This window comes from Sciurus vulgaris (assembly GCF_902686455.1).
Source record: "Sciurus vulgaris genome assembly, chromosome: 10".
NCBI classification, from domain to species: domain Eukaryota; kingdom Metazoa; phylum Chordata; class Mammalia; order Rodentia; family Sciuridae; genus Sciurus; species Sciurus vulgaris.
In genome coordinates, this window is record NC_136470.1 from 7795844 (window position 1) to 7811827 (window position 15984).

At 45.5% G+C, this 15984-nt stretch overlaps 1 protein-coding gene across 1 annotated transcript in view; it reads left to right on the forward strand.

Annotated features, from left to right (window-relative positions):
- Positions 1–2692: 2692 nt before the first annotated feature.
- Positions 2693–15984, forward strand: part of HLCS (holocarboxylase synthetase) — a 192378-nt gene continuing 179086 nt past the window's right edge. The window contains 2 exon segments of the mRNA XM_079155193.1: positions 2693–2936; positions 5332–5463. Coding sequence (XP_079011319.1) covers positions 2742–2936; positions 5332–5463 — 327 coding nt within the window. The 5' untranslated portion in view covers positions 2693–2741.

Consider the following 15984-nt stretch of genomic DNA (forward strand, 5'->3'; position numbering starts at 1 on the left):
CTTCCCAGGAAAGCCAGTCATTCTGGTGGGTTACGGAGGGGTGCTTCCATGGCTGTTGTACTCTGACAAACCACAAAGGCTTGCTTTTAAACTCTGAGTCTGTTGCCTTCTCTTCTACAATGGTCTGGAAATGCCTGGATAAGGTCTAGATCAACCCAGACCCCGGTATAATGAAGGTGGACTTTAACAGTGCTTCTCAAGCTTACTGTGTTTGAGTCACCTGGAGATTTTGTTAAAATGCAGATGTTGACTTTGTGTCTGGTAAGCCCTGGGATTCTGCATTTCTAGTGAGCTCCCGAGTGGTGCTGATGCTGCTGGTCTATGGACCACACATTGAGTCGCAAGGGCCTAAAGGACGAGGATCAGGTACATCCGTGTAAGACCATTCCAGGTCTTAGTTTTGTACCTTCTCCCCTTCTCCTTTGCCACCTGGGGATGATGAAGATGATGAAGCTAAACTCTACCTTGAGGGCTGGGGATGTAGCTCAGGTGGTAGTGCTTGCCTTGCAAGCACAAGGCCCTGGGTTCAATCCCCAGCACTGCAAAAATAAAAAAACAAAAACCAAAAAAACTCTACCTCAACCCTCTGAAACATCAAACGAGGTCATCTGAGGTAGGGATCCTAAGCGGAGCTTCTCATGTGACTGTTTAACCTCTTACTGTCCCTGCCATATCTGTCCTCTGTTGCTTCCTTAGGCATGAGCAGTATCAGTGTTCTTCAAGCCGGGTGTGCTGGTGCACACCTGTAATCCTAGTGACTAGGGAGGCTGTAGCAGAAGGATCTCAAGTTTGAGGCCTGCCTCAGCAACTTAGCAAGACTATTTTAAGAAATAAAAAGGGCTGGAAGTGTTGCTCAGTGGGAAAGTACCCCAGGTTCTATTCCTAGTAAAAAAAAAAAAAAAAAAAAAAAAAAAAATCACATTAGTGCTCTTCAATTCACAGGCTGGAAAGGGACCCCCCGCTTCTTAGTTCATGTTGAACCACGGTGATCCCCATTCATTACAACTTGGAATTGATATACAGGATTGACTCTAAAATGTAATTTTCCCATGTGTTCTGAGACCATGGCATCTGGAAACATCTGAGGGTAAATCTGGACAGTTTCTACAGGCCAGGTGGAGGTACGGTGTCTGTGGAAAGGTGAGGTTACAAGACCCTTAAAGTACTTGGAAAGACAGGGAAGTTGGTGACATTCAGGAAGAGATGACTTGTCCATCTCTAGGAGGGTGAGGAGGAGGCTCTTATCACTGTAATCTAGCAAGCTTGGAGGAAGTTTGAAAGTAACACATTTAGGATTTAAAAGTCTGGTAAACCTTTTTGTCTACTAATTTCTGACCTACAGTTTGTGCTATCATGAAGGGGCTGAGTCCCTCCTCAGAGTACTCATTCATTTCTTTCTCCAATGATATCCCCTAGGGAGGTGCAGGATATGGCTTTGGTCCTGCTTATCACTTATTCTGACTTCTATTTCTGTTCCACAGCAATGCTTATTTTGTTTTTTAGCCCAGCTATTTCTTTCTGGACTCTCTTTTTAAACCTATTATTGCTATATGCAATGGAGAGAATTACTACATCACCTGAGCAGAAGTCTGGAGTTCTGAGTGGGTATTCTACACTGTTGTGTTAAAGCAGATGGACAAATGGTCAGGATACTTTAAAAATCCACCCTTGGTTAAGTAAAGATGTGGGCGTGGGTGGACCTAATTATTTTCACTGCATTATGCCACCTACTTAGAGAGGGCTAGAGAAGCAAACAACTCAAGACCTTGGCTGTGCTTCACAAGTGTCCAGGGCACTATTTACACACTGCCTTTGAAGAAGTGAGGTTCCACAGGAGAAACCTGCCAGTGATAGTAATACTTTGGTTCCCTGTGAAACAAGAACACTGATGTTTCCTCTTTCTACTGGTCTCAGGATACTCACAGATTGGTAATCCACAAGTGGCAAGAGCACCTTGTACAGCCTTTTTGGTGCTGACTGGTCTTCAATTTCTGTTCCTGCCCTTAAAAGAGAAAATTATTGCATTTTGTCAATTTATGTCATCTACCTTACATCCCTCTTTGCATGAAGGATTAACATAATCTAATACAAACTGCCTCACTCATTTCCCCAGCTTGACTGGGTAGAGGTTGTGTTAGCTCTTTGATTGCTGGTATGGAACCGGTTAGCAAATGTAGGCTGTTCATGTGAGAAATATATGCTGGGCGCCTTCCTCCATCTATAGCCCACCCCTAAGGGCGGAAGACTGGCCTTTGCTTCATCAGGTCCAGCATTCATTGGGAATGTAACAACCCCCCAACCTACCTATCACACTCCCCCTCCCCGAACACCTTCCTTTCCATTATCCCCAACTTCAGGAGCCTGTCCCTGTCCCTTCCATTGCCTTGTCCCTCTTCCCACCCCACCCCCACGATTCCTCTGCGGTGCAACCTCAGCCTCCCTCCCATCCCCGCCTTCAGTGCTGGCCAGCCCTCTCCGAGTCCCTGAGCCCCTCCGGCTGCAGCCTCTTTACCCTCGACACCCTCCAGGTCCTGACCCCGACACGTCCTGACCCCGACACCTCCCGCCGTGGGAGCTTCACGGATGTGCCCGCCCCCAGCTGCCTCCGCGAGGCCGTGCTCGCCGGCTCCTCGGTCTCCGCAGTCCAGCCGCCCGGCCCCCGCCCCTCCCGCCCGCGCAGCCTCTCTGCGGCGCGCCTCTTCCGGCGGGCGGGCGGGCGTCCCGGGCCGCGGGCGCCGGCCATGCTCATCACGCTGTGCTACCTGTACCTGTGGGCGCGCTGGGGGCGCCGGCCGGCCGCGCTCGTGCGCACCACGGTGCGGCGGCTGCGCGCCTCGCGCTGCTCCTTCACCTTCTGCGGCGCGGCGGCGCGGCCCGGCGGCGCGCGCGTGTGCCTGAGCCGCGGCGGCCGCGTCTTCTGCGTCGGCGAGAGCCAGGTGGGCGGCGCGGCGGGCGCGGGGCGGGGCCCGGGCCGGAAGCGCCGCCGGCTCCGCGCGAGCCCCCGCCGAGCCTGGCGGGCGGGCGGGCCCGGGGCCGCGGAGCCGAGCCGGGGCCGCCGGCCCTGCGCCCGTCGGGCGTGCCCGCGCCCCGCGCTCCGCATCTCCGCGCTCGGTCTTGGTTTCCGGGCCAGTGCTTGGCACGGTGGCCCCTGTCCAGCCGGCCCGGTCACCGGCAGGGGCGTGGGCCAGCCGGTTGGTCGCTGTGCAGGGGAACAATGGTTCTTCCCGATCCGCTCTTTGGGGACATGGACCTGACTTCACAGTGCCCTTCTAAGCAGGTTTTCATGGGCATCACAATACCGCTTTCACTAACGCGGAGAAGCGTTCTGCTTTCAGTTTTCTGCTCTTTCCTCTTCCTTCTGGAAAGTTGCTCGCTTTTAGCATTAAAATGAGATTTTTTTTTAAAGGATATTTAAACGTAGGTAAACTCTTAACACCCATAAAAGAATCAAAGCCTTGTTCCATTGTTGAGCATTCTGTTGTGACTGTGCTTAGGTGTGGGATGAAATCGTACCGGTAGTAAATAAAAGATACCCGAAATAAAAAACACGGTGTACTACGACACACTGAATGAGTTTACTCAGGTCTCCTAGGAATGAACGGAGCAAGTACCACCCGAGTACCACCTGGACCCAAGGGGAGAAGTTCATCCTTTCCATGCAGTGGCCACCTTAGGGAACCTGATTGAGGAAAATAAAATAAAATTGCAGAGTGGGTTTTACTACTGTAGCGACTTCTAGACTAGATTTACTAAAAAAAAATTGTTAGGGTTTAGCTCAGAGTAGAAATTTTGAACATATAAAAATTTGAGGTGTAAATGCTTAATTTTTTACACAGTTTTACTTTTGAACATTTTCATGACTTTATTGGGCCTCTCTAAACTTGATTAACTGATTTTTCTGCTCTTGTCTAACCTCCTGAGCCCCAAGGAGGGGCAATCATGCTCTCAGGGATTCTGTAACATGCTGTGCACCCCTCTTGCACAGTTAGCTTTGCTGAGATACAATTCCTCTGTTGAGGATTGGAGCCTTTTGTGGCTGGTGATGGTGGTGGTGATAAGGCACCCTTGGGTTTTAGTTTTTTTCCCCGCTCCAGATGTACCTTGTTTTCGGTAGGCTAAAAAACCTTTTAAAAAGTTTTTTTTTTTTGATGCTTCCTAAAGAACAGCAAATTGATTTTAAAAGGCATTAGCCCACCAAAAACAACCCATCAAAATTCAGAGAGGCTCAAGTCTATTATGTAAAGGGATGTGGTATTTGCATACTGTGCAAATCCTCGTGATATTCAAGTCTTTTAATTAGTTAATTTTGTTTTGTGGTGTTGGGGATTGAACCCAGGACCTTATGAATGTGAGGCAAGTACTGTATCCCTGAGCACATCCACAGTCCACCAAATTGTTATATATAATATCTAATACAATGTAAGTGGTTGAACTGTATAATTTTTATTACTTAAACTAGCTAATAATGACAAAAAAAGTGTGTACTTGTTTAGTACAGACATAATTGTTCATTCAGTTTTTTTTTTTTTTTTTTTTTTGGCTTGAATCCAGGATGTAGAACCACTGATAAGTAGGGCCCAATGGGACCATATCTGGTCTGCTGACTAATCTCGTTTCTGATCTCCTTTAAAAAAAAGCTAAATTAAAATCGCTCTTCAATTTACACTTTCTCTAAAATATGTTTGGTTTCTTTGCCTATGGTAAGGTTCTTTGCCAGAAATATCCTATCTTATCTCTGTGTTTGACTCTTTTATTTTATCTTTTGCAATGCTGGGCTTCAAACTCAGGGCCTCAAGCATGCTAGACAAGTGCTGCACCACTGAGCTACACCCTCAGCCCTGGGTTTGACTATTGCGTGAGTTTCAGAAAGGTGTGCACTTCTCCGGTGTCGAGAAAGAACAGTGTACTTCCGTATGAGTAATGGAAGCATCAAGGACAACTTGGCTTGACACTTGTGAATGAAGGACCAGGTCTTAAGGCTGCTGTGGCCAGGCACACACTTCCAGACCTCCTCATTCTTAAATGTGCTTCAAATACGATTTGGAAAACTATTGCCCTAAGCTGTAAGGCATGGTGGTCAGAATTCGTTGCACGAAAACAAATATCCAGAGACATTAAAGCTGTCATGAGTTGGAGAGGGCTTTGGGCTGTTGGAACAGTCATGGCTAAACAAGAAGCACAGGGTTAATGTGGTCTGCAGAAGAGCATCAGATAACCTGAGGTCCATCTTACCTGAAGTGACAGAGGGGTGGGTATGTCAGGCATGCTGAGATAAGTGGCAGTTGTGGTTTGAAGTGACACTGAATCCTCTGTTTCTCTCCCTCTGTGCAGTCCATTGACGACTTGAACAAATGGGCCCTGTTTCTTGTCTCTCCCTTTATACTTGAAGCAGAACACATAGCATTTGTGACAGAGAGCATTTGGGTACAAGGTGACAGTTTACAGAGACCATCTTCTGAAACAGTGAGTACTGTTTTTTTCTTGTGTGCTGTAAGGATGTACATGTCTTAATCCTAACCAGGTTTGTTTTTTTATGAGTGATCTTCCCTAACTTTTGTGGGTGACTTGCTATCTTTTCAGATATTTTGGATTATATAAAATATATTCTACATAATTTCTTTTACCTCTTTCCTTTTAGTTTTTAATGTGTCTATTAGAAAATTTAAAACCGCGTGTATGACTTTTTTTTGTGGCTCACATTCTGTTCGTTTCAGACAGCATTGCTGATGCCCTCTCCCTGGCCATCTGGCTTCTCCCTACGTCTTCTCTGTTCCCCAGACAGCCTAAGTGGCTGGGTTACATCCCAACTACGTCATGAACATCTCACCCTGAGCATTCTGAAACTATGTCAAACTCAGTCACATGTCCAAATTTCTTTATATTCTGTTTTAAAAACAAAATTCCAAATTAACTCCTGGATGTACTGTTCCCCTTGCCTGCTCCTAACTTTCACTAAGTTCCAAGTCCCACCCCAGAGGTGGCAGCTTCACGCCTTCATTGCTGCTGTTCCTGAGTTTACTCTTACCTTCGGTGTCTTCTCTTTACACTCTGAAGATGTCTTCCTCTCCTTGGGTTTCCTCACAATGGCCAGAGTTACCATCCTGGACACACCTCCAGTTGGGACCCCCTTGCTGAAGCTTTCGGTGCCAGGCTTCTTCCCGTGTCTCCAATGTGTCAGTCTCGCCTTTCTGCCTTCACCCACCATCCTGGGCAGGTCACCCAGCAGGGATTCTGCTGATGACTGCTGTGTTGCTGGATTCCTGTCATGAACATTGTCCTTAAGACACTGTATTGGGACAAGAGAAAAGGAAAGAGGGGGACTAAGAAAAGAAATAATTCACTGAATTCAATATAGACCAAAATATGAGCTCTGAGATAACTGGAGACAGTAAAGAAGGGCCGAGGCTCAGAAGATGGGGAGGATTTGACAGGCGACCCGAGAGCAGACCAGGGTGTGCACTCTTTGGAAGGTTCATAAAGTTTTATTTAGCATTATGTCCACTTATGGTAATAATATGCCATTGAAGTAGCCCCTGTAGGTATTTGCCTACGTGAGTTCTAATGCTTACAACTCTGCAAAGTTTATTGTTGCCATTTTAAAGATAAGAAACCTGAGGCTGTAAGATTAAATGACATGTCTAAAGCCACCAACTGCTCAGTGGTAGACAAAGTTTTAACCAACGTCCATACCCTTTCTTGAGAAGCAAACTGTTGTTTTAAAAAGATGTAGAACTTTGAGGTTCCAAAGCAGCAAAACTTTTGTTGACCCAAGTACGGTCAAGCAGGACCTATAGTTGGTTTCCTGCATTTGGTAGAAAGAGACCAATGGTTGAAGTGAAGATTTTTGGTGAGCTAAGGTGTAATTTTGGGTGTGCAGAAAAGACTATAAACTTTAGAGAATGTTTTTCAACTTAAATAACAAATGACCAAGTAGGTTAATTTTCAAATTAAATTGTCGATATTTGACTTTTTAAAAAACCTTTTTTTTTTTTTTTAAATATTTTTTAGTTGTTGATGGTCCTTTATTTTGTTTATTTTTATGTGGTGCTGAGGATGGAACCCAGTGCCTCACACATGCGAGGCAAGCACTCTACCACTGAGCTACAGCCCCAGTCCTTAAAAAAAAAACACACACTCTCTCTCTCTCTCTCTCTCTACCAGGGATTGAACCTGAGGGTACCTAACCAGCCCTTTTTAATTTTTATTAGAGACTGGGTCTCACGAAGTTGCTTAGGACCTTGCTACATTGCTGAGGCTAGCCTTGAACTCTTGATCCTCCTGCCTCAACCTCCCAAGCCACTGGGATTACAGGTGTGCACTACTGAGCCCAGCTAGTCCATCTTTCAGGGTAATCTGTTCTTTGGGCTTTTAAGTCCAGTTTATCATTCTTATAAGTTCAGCAAAAATTTTGTCATCACTTTTAAAGGGATTTTTGAATATTTATCTTTTTACAGACTCAAGTGTTTTGAAGTATTTTTAAACTCTAGTGGAATTTGCTTGATTATAATCCTTGTGCAAAATGTGACCTTATACTTGGTTTATGCAAGGCCCTCATCCACTCATGAATTTGAGATAATATAATAAATTCCTGTGAACCCGTCACTTAATACAGAAGCTAGCATATGTCCCTGTGTGGGTCCTGGATAGAGTCCACCCACCTGCTCCCTCCTCTGGCTTCACCTCCCCTTCCCTCAGTTTCTTTTGAGATATATAAGTTTTCTAGATGAGTAAAGACCGCCTTTCTGAACACTTACCTAACTCTTATGTGTTATTAAACGTGTACCATGGAAAGTTTTCCTTATATAGCCTAGTTTTTTATATGTAAACTTACTAAGATTTCAATTTAAAACCAAAGCCAGGATTTCCGAAATATTACAATTACATAAAATATCAAATATGGACAGATTCTTCTTAACACACAAATATACAGATTTGTTTGCTTGTTTTTGGTGCTGGGGATTGAACCTAGGCCCTTGAGCATGCTGAGCACTTGCTGTACCAGCCCCTAACTGCTACATATACATATAGTATCTCAAGGATACTATATGTATATAGTATCTCAAGGATACTATATGTATATAGTATCTCAAGGAACAAAGTTACCATATTATGTAGGGTACAGGCTAAGCTACTCTAATAGGGACCCCAAATTGCAGTGGCTCAAGCAAGCTAGAAGTTAATTTGTCCCTTGGAGTGGTTCTGCTCTGTGGGCCAGGCGCCCTTTGTCTTGTTGCTCTGTGTCCTGGTGGTTGGTAGACAGCCTCTTGGTGGAGGCTGGCCTCTGCCTCCCCTGCTGCTCCACCACTGTCAACTTCATCCACGTTGTAGTGTAGAATAGCGGAAGAGGGAAAGTGGAAGACAACCAGCTTCCTCTTTGAAATTGTTATCCAGAAGTTTCTCATGCCACTTCTGCTCCTATCTGATTGCCCAAAACTTAGTCACTGGATCTCCTTGGTCACTTAATTGCGGGGGGAGGATGGCACATGCATTCCCTCAGGGACAGTCATGGGTCTGTTACTACAAAGGAGAAGGGAAGACTAGATATTGGGACATATTTAGCATCTCTGTGAAAGTTATCATTTCACTTCACCTACCTTCTGAGGTGGTTACTTGACTCTTAACTTTCTGAGGCTGAAAGACGTCTGTGCACCAAGGCAGACTGCCGCTTTCTAGTCCACTTGTTTTACTTATGGCTGGAGAATTTGATGGGTCTAGCACGCGGATGCTAGAGACACCCTTGGTCTTTCTTTTGATGAGTCTGGCTGTTGCATGGAGCTTCCTTTTATAGGCTGGTCTTAATAACTTGGAAAAGGATTGACCTCTTAACTCAAGTCTGCAGTTCCTATACAGTTTGATTGCTTGATGGGATTTTGCATTTTAGGGGGCTCTTATGAACCTATGCATGTATATTTCACACAACCTTGAACTCATTTGAATTTCACAGGGTCCTAAGATATTAAATAGAAAATATAAAGAATATAGCTAAGAAATATAAGAAATAGAACTAAGAAAAGCTTTTGAATCTGGTGGGACCTTACTTCTCTCACATTTGTGATGATATCTTTTTAAATTCTGGATATCTCAAATGGTTTTGATTTGTGGTCCTTCTATAGACTTCCAGCAAAGGAAGTCAGCTTTAAACATATAGCATTCACATATTTGTATTTTAACTTATTTATTCATTAACATGTCTAGTTATTTTGCTAGGTGCAATAGTACATGCCAACAGGTGATGTCAGATTCAGCTCAATTCTCAATTATATTAGCAGTCCCATTTCGTAAGAATTGATGACCCAGATTACGTACACAAACCTTTTGTTGCAGCGTATTCACTTGGGTTCTGAGTATGATCAAGGCCTCATCCATTTGTTCAAGGTATTTTGAGTTCCTGTGCTATGTCAGATGGTGTGCCAGGGCTGGAGGTCTGTGTCATGGAGATGAGCAATGCATTCACAGATGACGTTCCTGCCCTTAAGGAGCGCCTGGTGTTGGGGGGGCAGAGAGCTGAGCGAAGGAACAGGTGCAGTGTGCTGTGTTGTACGTGGAAGGCAGGAACTGGGAATGGCGGGTGACCTGTTTTGATGGGGAGATGTCAGGAGGGACTTTCCAGGGCAAGTGATAGCTGAGTTTTAAGGGAAAGTCAGGATTTAGGTGAAGAGGAAGACAAGGGCTTTCTAGATGGAGCAGCACCTGCCCTTGGGGCACTTGACGTGGTTCGGTAGGGTTGGAGTCTGTTGATCTGAGATCAGGAGTGACCCAGGGGAGGCCAGAGGGGCAAGGCGGGGCTGGAGTGTTATGTGGGAAGTGGTGGCTTCCAAGGATAGGGCCAGGCAGGCTCTCCCAGCCGCCATTGAATAAGAGGCTGCAGACCAAGTTCAGATGCTCAAACCAGTTTGCTAAATCAGTTCAGTGCAGCAAGAACAGAGGAGAGATCTTGGGTCAGTTAACACTTTGCTTTGGATGCCCCTGGGATGGGAGGACACATACTTGAAGTCTGGGCTGTGGGATCTTCATGGATCCTGCTAGTCGGCATTTCCTGCCAACCGTGTTGTCCCAAGGACCCGAGGAGAGGTTAAAGAAGGGGCTCAGCAAACGGACCGTGCCTGTGGGTGGCACACACCTGTAGAGACTTGGGCACGCATGCCTGTAGTAGCTGTGGCTTGCCAGTGATCTGCTGAGAAGCTGTGCTTTTAATCTGTGTTTTTAGACAGAATATACGTGGGCTGAGATGTTTGGCTCATTCAAGAATGACCTGAAGGCCAATTTGGAAGTGGCACAATTTGTATCTTGCTAGTATCTCAGAATTACACCTGGTCCTTCCATGACTTCCTGCTTACAAGTAATATTCCCCTTTGTTCTGTCCTTTTTATCTATGTCGACACACATGTTCCATTTGCTTCGTGTGTCTTTGGCGTGTCATACAAGCTTCTGACCCAGTGTATTATAAAATAATGGATGTTATCAATTTCATTCATGCTCTTTGTTTTTACTTGTTTTCTGGGAAGAAATTGAATGTTCTTAAATAATAGGGGAATATACCTAATTCACTTATCAAAAAGGTCGTACAGGAATTTGGGCCCTGTCCTAGGTTTAGTAGGCTAAAATCACATTTTAAAAAGTATAATCATATGTGTGCTGTAGAAGGATCACAATTCAGGCAGGTTAGAGAAGGGAGCAAACCTGCCACAGATAGTTGTCCTTGTGGGAAAGATAATGGCCTGGAAGAGGGAGTTGTGAGATGGAGAGAGAGTACCAGCTGTTTAGGACACAGTGACTTGTGGGTGGATGGAGGGCCATTTGTCGAGACTGGGAGTGCAGCAGGAAGGACTGGCAGAATGGTGGTTGTAGGGACTCAGTTCTGCATGGGTTATCGGTCAGCTTTGCTGAAATAACATACAGCCTCCGATTCCCAGTAGCTCCTGACAGTAAGGCCTCATTTCTCAGTCATGTTATATCTAGCCTCCGCAGGTTCACTGCTGGGTGTTTCCAGGTGTGACTTTGCTGCAGGCTCTGCTATGCTTCTTTCCTGTGCAGGGACCCAGGCAGAGGGGGCATGTCGTAGGGACATCCATTCTCATAGAGGCAAATAGTAAGAGCTGGCAGAAACTTGGTGTAGCAGATTGAAGATGGCTGCAGATTCTCCCCTGCTCTTGAGAGGTTGATGCATAACCCCCTTCCGTGAATCTGGACTGACCTCAGTTTCTTTGTCCCACGAGATATGGCAGAAGCGATATTCTAGGACTTTCCAGGCTAGATCATTAGAAACCTTCAGCCTCTCCTGGGTTCTTGGAATGCTCTGTCATGGAAGCCAGCTCCCATGCCTTGAGGAAGCTCATGCTGCCATGTGACCAGACCTGTATCCAGAAGAACCGAGGCCTTCAGAGGACAGCACAGGTTGAGCTTCAGCTGATAGGCAGCCCCAGCTGGCCACTCTGTAGGAGCCATCCTGGAGTCGCCCACCTATCCCAGTAGAGTGACTCTACCTGATGCCACTTGGAGCAGGGTCTAGCCGTCCCTGACCAGTCCTGTCCCAGTTGAGACTCAGGAGCAATATAAATGATTCATTTTAAGCCTAAATTTTGGGCTGGTTTGTTGCCCAGCAACAGATAACTGGATCCCTTGGGAATTTCTCTTAAAACTTGGGTCTTCATCAGCTTAGCCAGTGGGATGGGCATGTGAAGAGGGGAGTGCTTCACTGCCTGCTAACAGCACACTTCGGACCGTGGGCCTCTAGAGCGGTGGGTGGGTCTGGAGAACACAGTCTCAAGGTCTGTGGCCACAAGTGTATTTCTGTTATTTTCTTATTAACTCTCAGATATTCACAGATTTGAAATGACCAGAGCAGCCTTTTTTCTAGAGTGTCTGGTCAGTTGTGGCTTTGCAGCTCTACATTTTACCTGGGTCTGTTTATCATTCCAGCTCTTGCTTGCTGTAGAGTTGTGAAATCCTTATGCTGCTACTTGATTTTCCAATACCTTTTTCTTAAAAGTTCCATATGGTGTATTTTTTTTTTTTTTTTAAATGATGAGACTGGAAATGAATTTGGTAGCACTGTTATCCCTTTTCCAAACCTGAGAGGCAGCAAGGTTGACTGAAAGCCCAAGACAACCTCCTCCTTTGGTGTCATGACTTCAAGTTCTTCACTTCCCTCTGTCCCACCCTCCTCCCTTTAATCTGTTGCTAGAACTTTTAACAATGTAACATGCATTTAAAATGATTCGAAAGTGGAGAAATAACAGCAAAGTTAGCAGCATCCCTTATCTGACTCTGGGCAGTGCAATGAGTTGTTGAGTTTTCTGTTCCTCCAGCAGCTGGACTTCAGCTTGCCACCTGCAGTGTGGAAGGGCCACACCTGCTGCTTTAACCTGGTGTCTTTGACTCCGGGCATCTTGGACAGGAGTTTTAAGTTGAGTGGAGTAGATACTCACAGGAGCAGTCACAATTGTAACATCAAGTCCAGAGCGCTGGTCATGGAACAGATTTCTGCCATGCTGCTTGTAAGAGGAAACCGCTTGGTTTAGGCCAGCCAGGGCTTCCTTAGCTTTGATCTTTGGGAGTAAGCTTCTGCTTGACTTCTTCTTTCTTTCTCTACCCCTTTGTCTCTGTCTCGTAGTGCAAATTTGAAGTGTCCTGTTTGCTTTTGTCCGCTGGAAGGCAGTCCCCCAGCCCCCGGACGAAGTATCAGTGACAGTTCGGCTTTGCTTTGATCGGAGCACCCAGCGCTACCTGAAGGAGTTCACATGGTCTGTGGCTCAGGGATTGAGTCCCTAGAGACAGGAAGCACACTTAGGTGAGGTCACAGTTTCAGGCTATGAGAAACTTGATCAGGGATGTGTGCGGATGTTGTTCTTTGGCCTCTTCCTGCCCTTCCTTCCTTTGTTTGTCTCCAGCATCTCTCCTCCTTACAGAGGTGTGTGAACATTTAATTATTGGCTCCTTTTCGGAGAAGCCAGTCTGTGTGGCAGAGTGCTGACTCAGCGTTTGAATGCCTGAACCTGGCCGGCTCCCTATGGCCGAGTGCTTCCTCTCCTTGCCACTGCTGCTGAGCCTGCGCCCCCATTGCATGTTCCCTACTCAGCCTCTTCTGAAAAGCCTGCCATGCCGGGTGTGAGTGTATCTTCCCGTCCTCCTCAGCCCAGGTCCCTTCCCCACTCCCACTGCTGGAGATCAGCACAGACTTTGTCCAGGTTGCAAACTCCAGCTCTCTTCCTGCATAAAGGATGTCAGTTTTGAAATGTGAAATTCTGCTTGAAACGCTGGTGGTCAGGCTGCCCCCTACTCCATCGCCCCTCAGGATCCTACCAGTCTCACTGGCGTTGGGTCAGGAGGTGGCAGAATAGAGGATAAAGTGCAGGGAGAATATGAATCCTGGGGTTTCTCTTTCTCCAAGTACTTCAGACCATTACTGGGTTGGCCATAAATGCCTACACTTATTATTTTTCATTCTAAGCCAGTGTTTCCCAACCTTTTTTGTTTCCATTATTGCTCCTCTAAGAAAAAAAATTAAATTTCAGTTCTAAGGAGAGAAACAAAGGACCAGGAATAAGATTTTGTGGGGTAGGGTTGAGCTTTGGTAGTGCCCTGAACCATTGCAATAGCTAAGCCTTCTCCCAAGAACCAGTTTTTGTCCACTGGCATACTTGCTCCGAGGACTTCGTGTTTTGGAATAAGAGAACCTTTTTGGGAACCAGACCCTGCACCGTATGGATCATTCCATGTAGTTCTCCCAGTAACCTCGCCAGGTTGGTGTTCTTCTCCCTTCCACCTTACAGACAGGAGGTGGAAGTTTGGAGGAGTTGAGAGATTTGCTCGCGCCAGGTAACTTAACCAGAGGAGCCAGGAGTCAAGTCTGGGCGTAGAAACAAGTGCACAGCCTTGACTTCTGTCTTTAAAGCAATGGAGATACAATTTGCATACTGTGAAGTACACCCTTTTAAAGGATACAGTCCATTCAGTTCAGTACTTTTTGGTATACTCAGAAAGTTGTGCAACCGTCACCAATATCTAATCCAGAACATTTCCATCACCCACCCACCCCCAAATCACATGCCCATCAGTGACTGCCCCTGCCCCTGGCAACCACTGGTCCACGTTCTGACTCTGGAGTTGCGGACCCCCATGTGACCGTCCGCTATTGGTTTCTTTCACTTGGTGTCACATGTTCCAGGTGCCTTTCATGCCATAGCTGGTGTCAGGCTTGGTTCCTTTCTATGGCTGCCTGGTGCTCCATAGCAAGCTGTGCACGTTTTATTTATCCCTTTGTCTGTTGAAGGACGTTTGGATTGCTTTCTCTCTGGGCTACTAGAAATAATGCTGCTGTGAACATCTACCTGCAGGTGTTTTTGTGTGGGCACGTTTTTAATCCTCTTAGATATACACTTGGGGTTGGAATTGGTTTTCCCCTCTTGAGGAACTCACACTCTTCCCAAATGGCTGCATACTTTACATTCCTACTAGCAGTGCTTTAGAGTTCCCGTTTCTTCCCATTCTTGGCACTTGTTATGGTCTGTGTTTTTTATTATAGTCACACTGGTGGGTTTGAAGGCAGCATCTCTTTGTGGTTTTGATTTGCATTTCCTTAATGACACTGATGTGTAGCATCTTTTCCTGTGCTTATTGGCATTTGTATGCTTTCTTTGGAGAAACATCAGTTCAAATCCTTTGCCATTTTTAAATTGGGTCGTCTCTTTATTGTTGGGTTGTAGGGGTACTTAGACAATTCACAAGTATTTTTTCCTATTTTTGTATGTTTTTCACCTTCTTGATGATGTCTTTTGAAGTATAAAAAATAAGTGATGTTCAATTCATCTTTTTTCTTTTGTTGCTTGGACTTTGGGAATCATATCTAAGAAACCATTGTCTGTCAAAGGTTTTTGACAATTCCTGCCTGTTTTTTTTTTTTCTGAGAATTTTGAAGTTTTAGCTCCTAAATTGAGGTCTTTAATCCAGTTTGTTAGTTTTCCTTCATTCTTCTGCACCTGCATATCCATCATACCAACAGCATTTGTTGAAAAGACTATTCTTTTCCCACTGAGTTGTCTTGGTGCCTCGTCTAAAATCAGTTGCCCGCATGCAGGTGATTTTATTTCTGTGCTGCTCTACTGCTCTCTGTGTCTTTCCTCATGCCAGCTGGGCCTCCGCTTTCTTTGGAACCCAAGTTCCCCAGGTAATAGATCCCTCAGGGCGAACTTGTGGAATTCTCCTCATTTCTGTAGGTTCAGAATGTATGCTAGCTAGCACTTGGTCTGGCAGTTTTTTATTGTCTGGACCGCCCTTCAGTACTTTTTTTTAAAAGTATTTTTTAGTTGTCAGTGACTTATTTATGTATTTATTTATATGTGGTGCTGAGGATTGAACCCAGGGCCTCACACATGCCACGCAAGTGCTCTACCACTGAGCCACAACCCCAGCCCAATCCTTCAGTAGTTTTAAAGTGATATTTTATTTATTTTTAATCTAGCATTTTTTCATAGTTTTCATTAGGAGTTAGTTCTAAACTTCTAGCCCACCCACCTTAAAAAATGGAACTCTTGGGTTGGGGCTGTAGCTCAGAGGTAGAGCGCTTGCCTAGCATGTGTGAGGCACTGGGTTCTATCCTCAGAACCACATAAAAATAAATAAGTAAAATGAAGGTATTGTGTCCATTTACAACAAAAACTATATATAAAAAAATGGAACTCACAATTATCTGTCTCTGTGATTTTGGGGCAGTATTTCCTGGGAAGACATTTTTGGAGAGTAGGGGGAATCATTCATGGCATCTTAGAAGGAGATCAGGTTGCTCACTAGTGCCTTTGAAGCCACCTGCGTGATCACTAATAGAAGCAGTGTTCATTAATTGAGCACTTCATCTGCCCCAAGCTTGGAGCCTTGTGTATGCTTGTGAATTTCAGGAACACAAGAAGCTTATGAGATGATGGGTATTGATGTTGTTTTACCAATGAGGAAGCTGGGGCTTGGGAGACTTGCCTGGAGGCAGGTAGC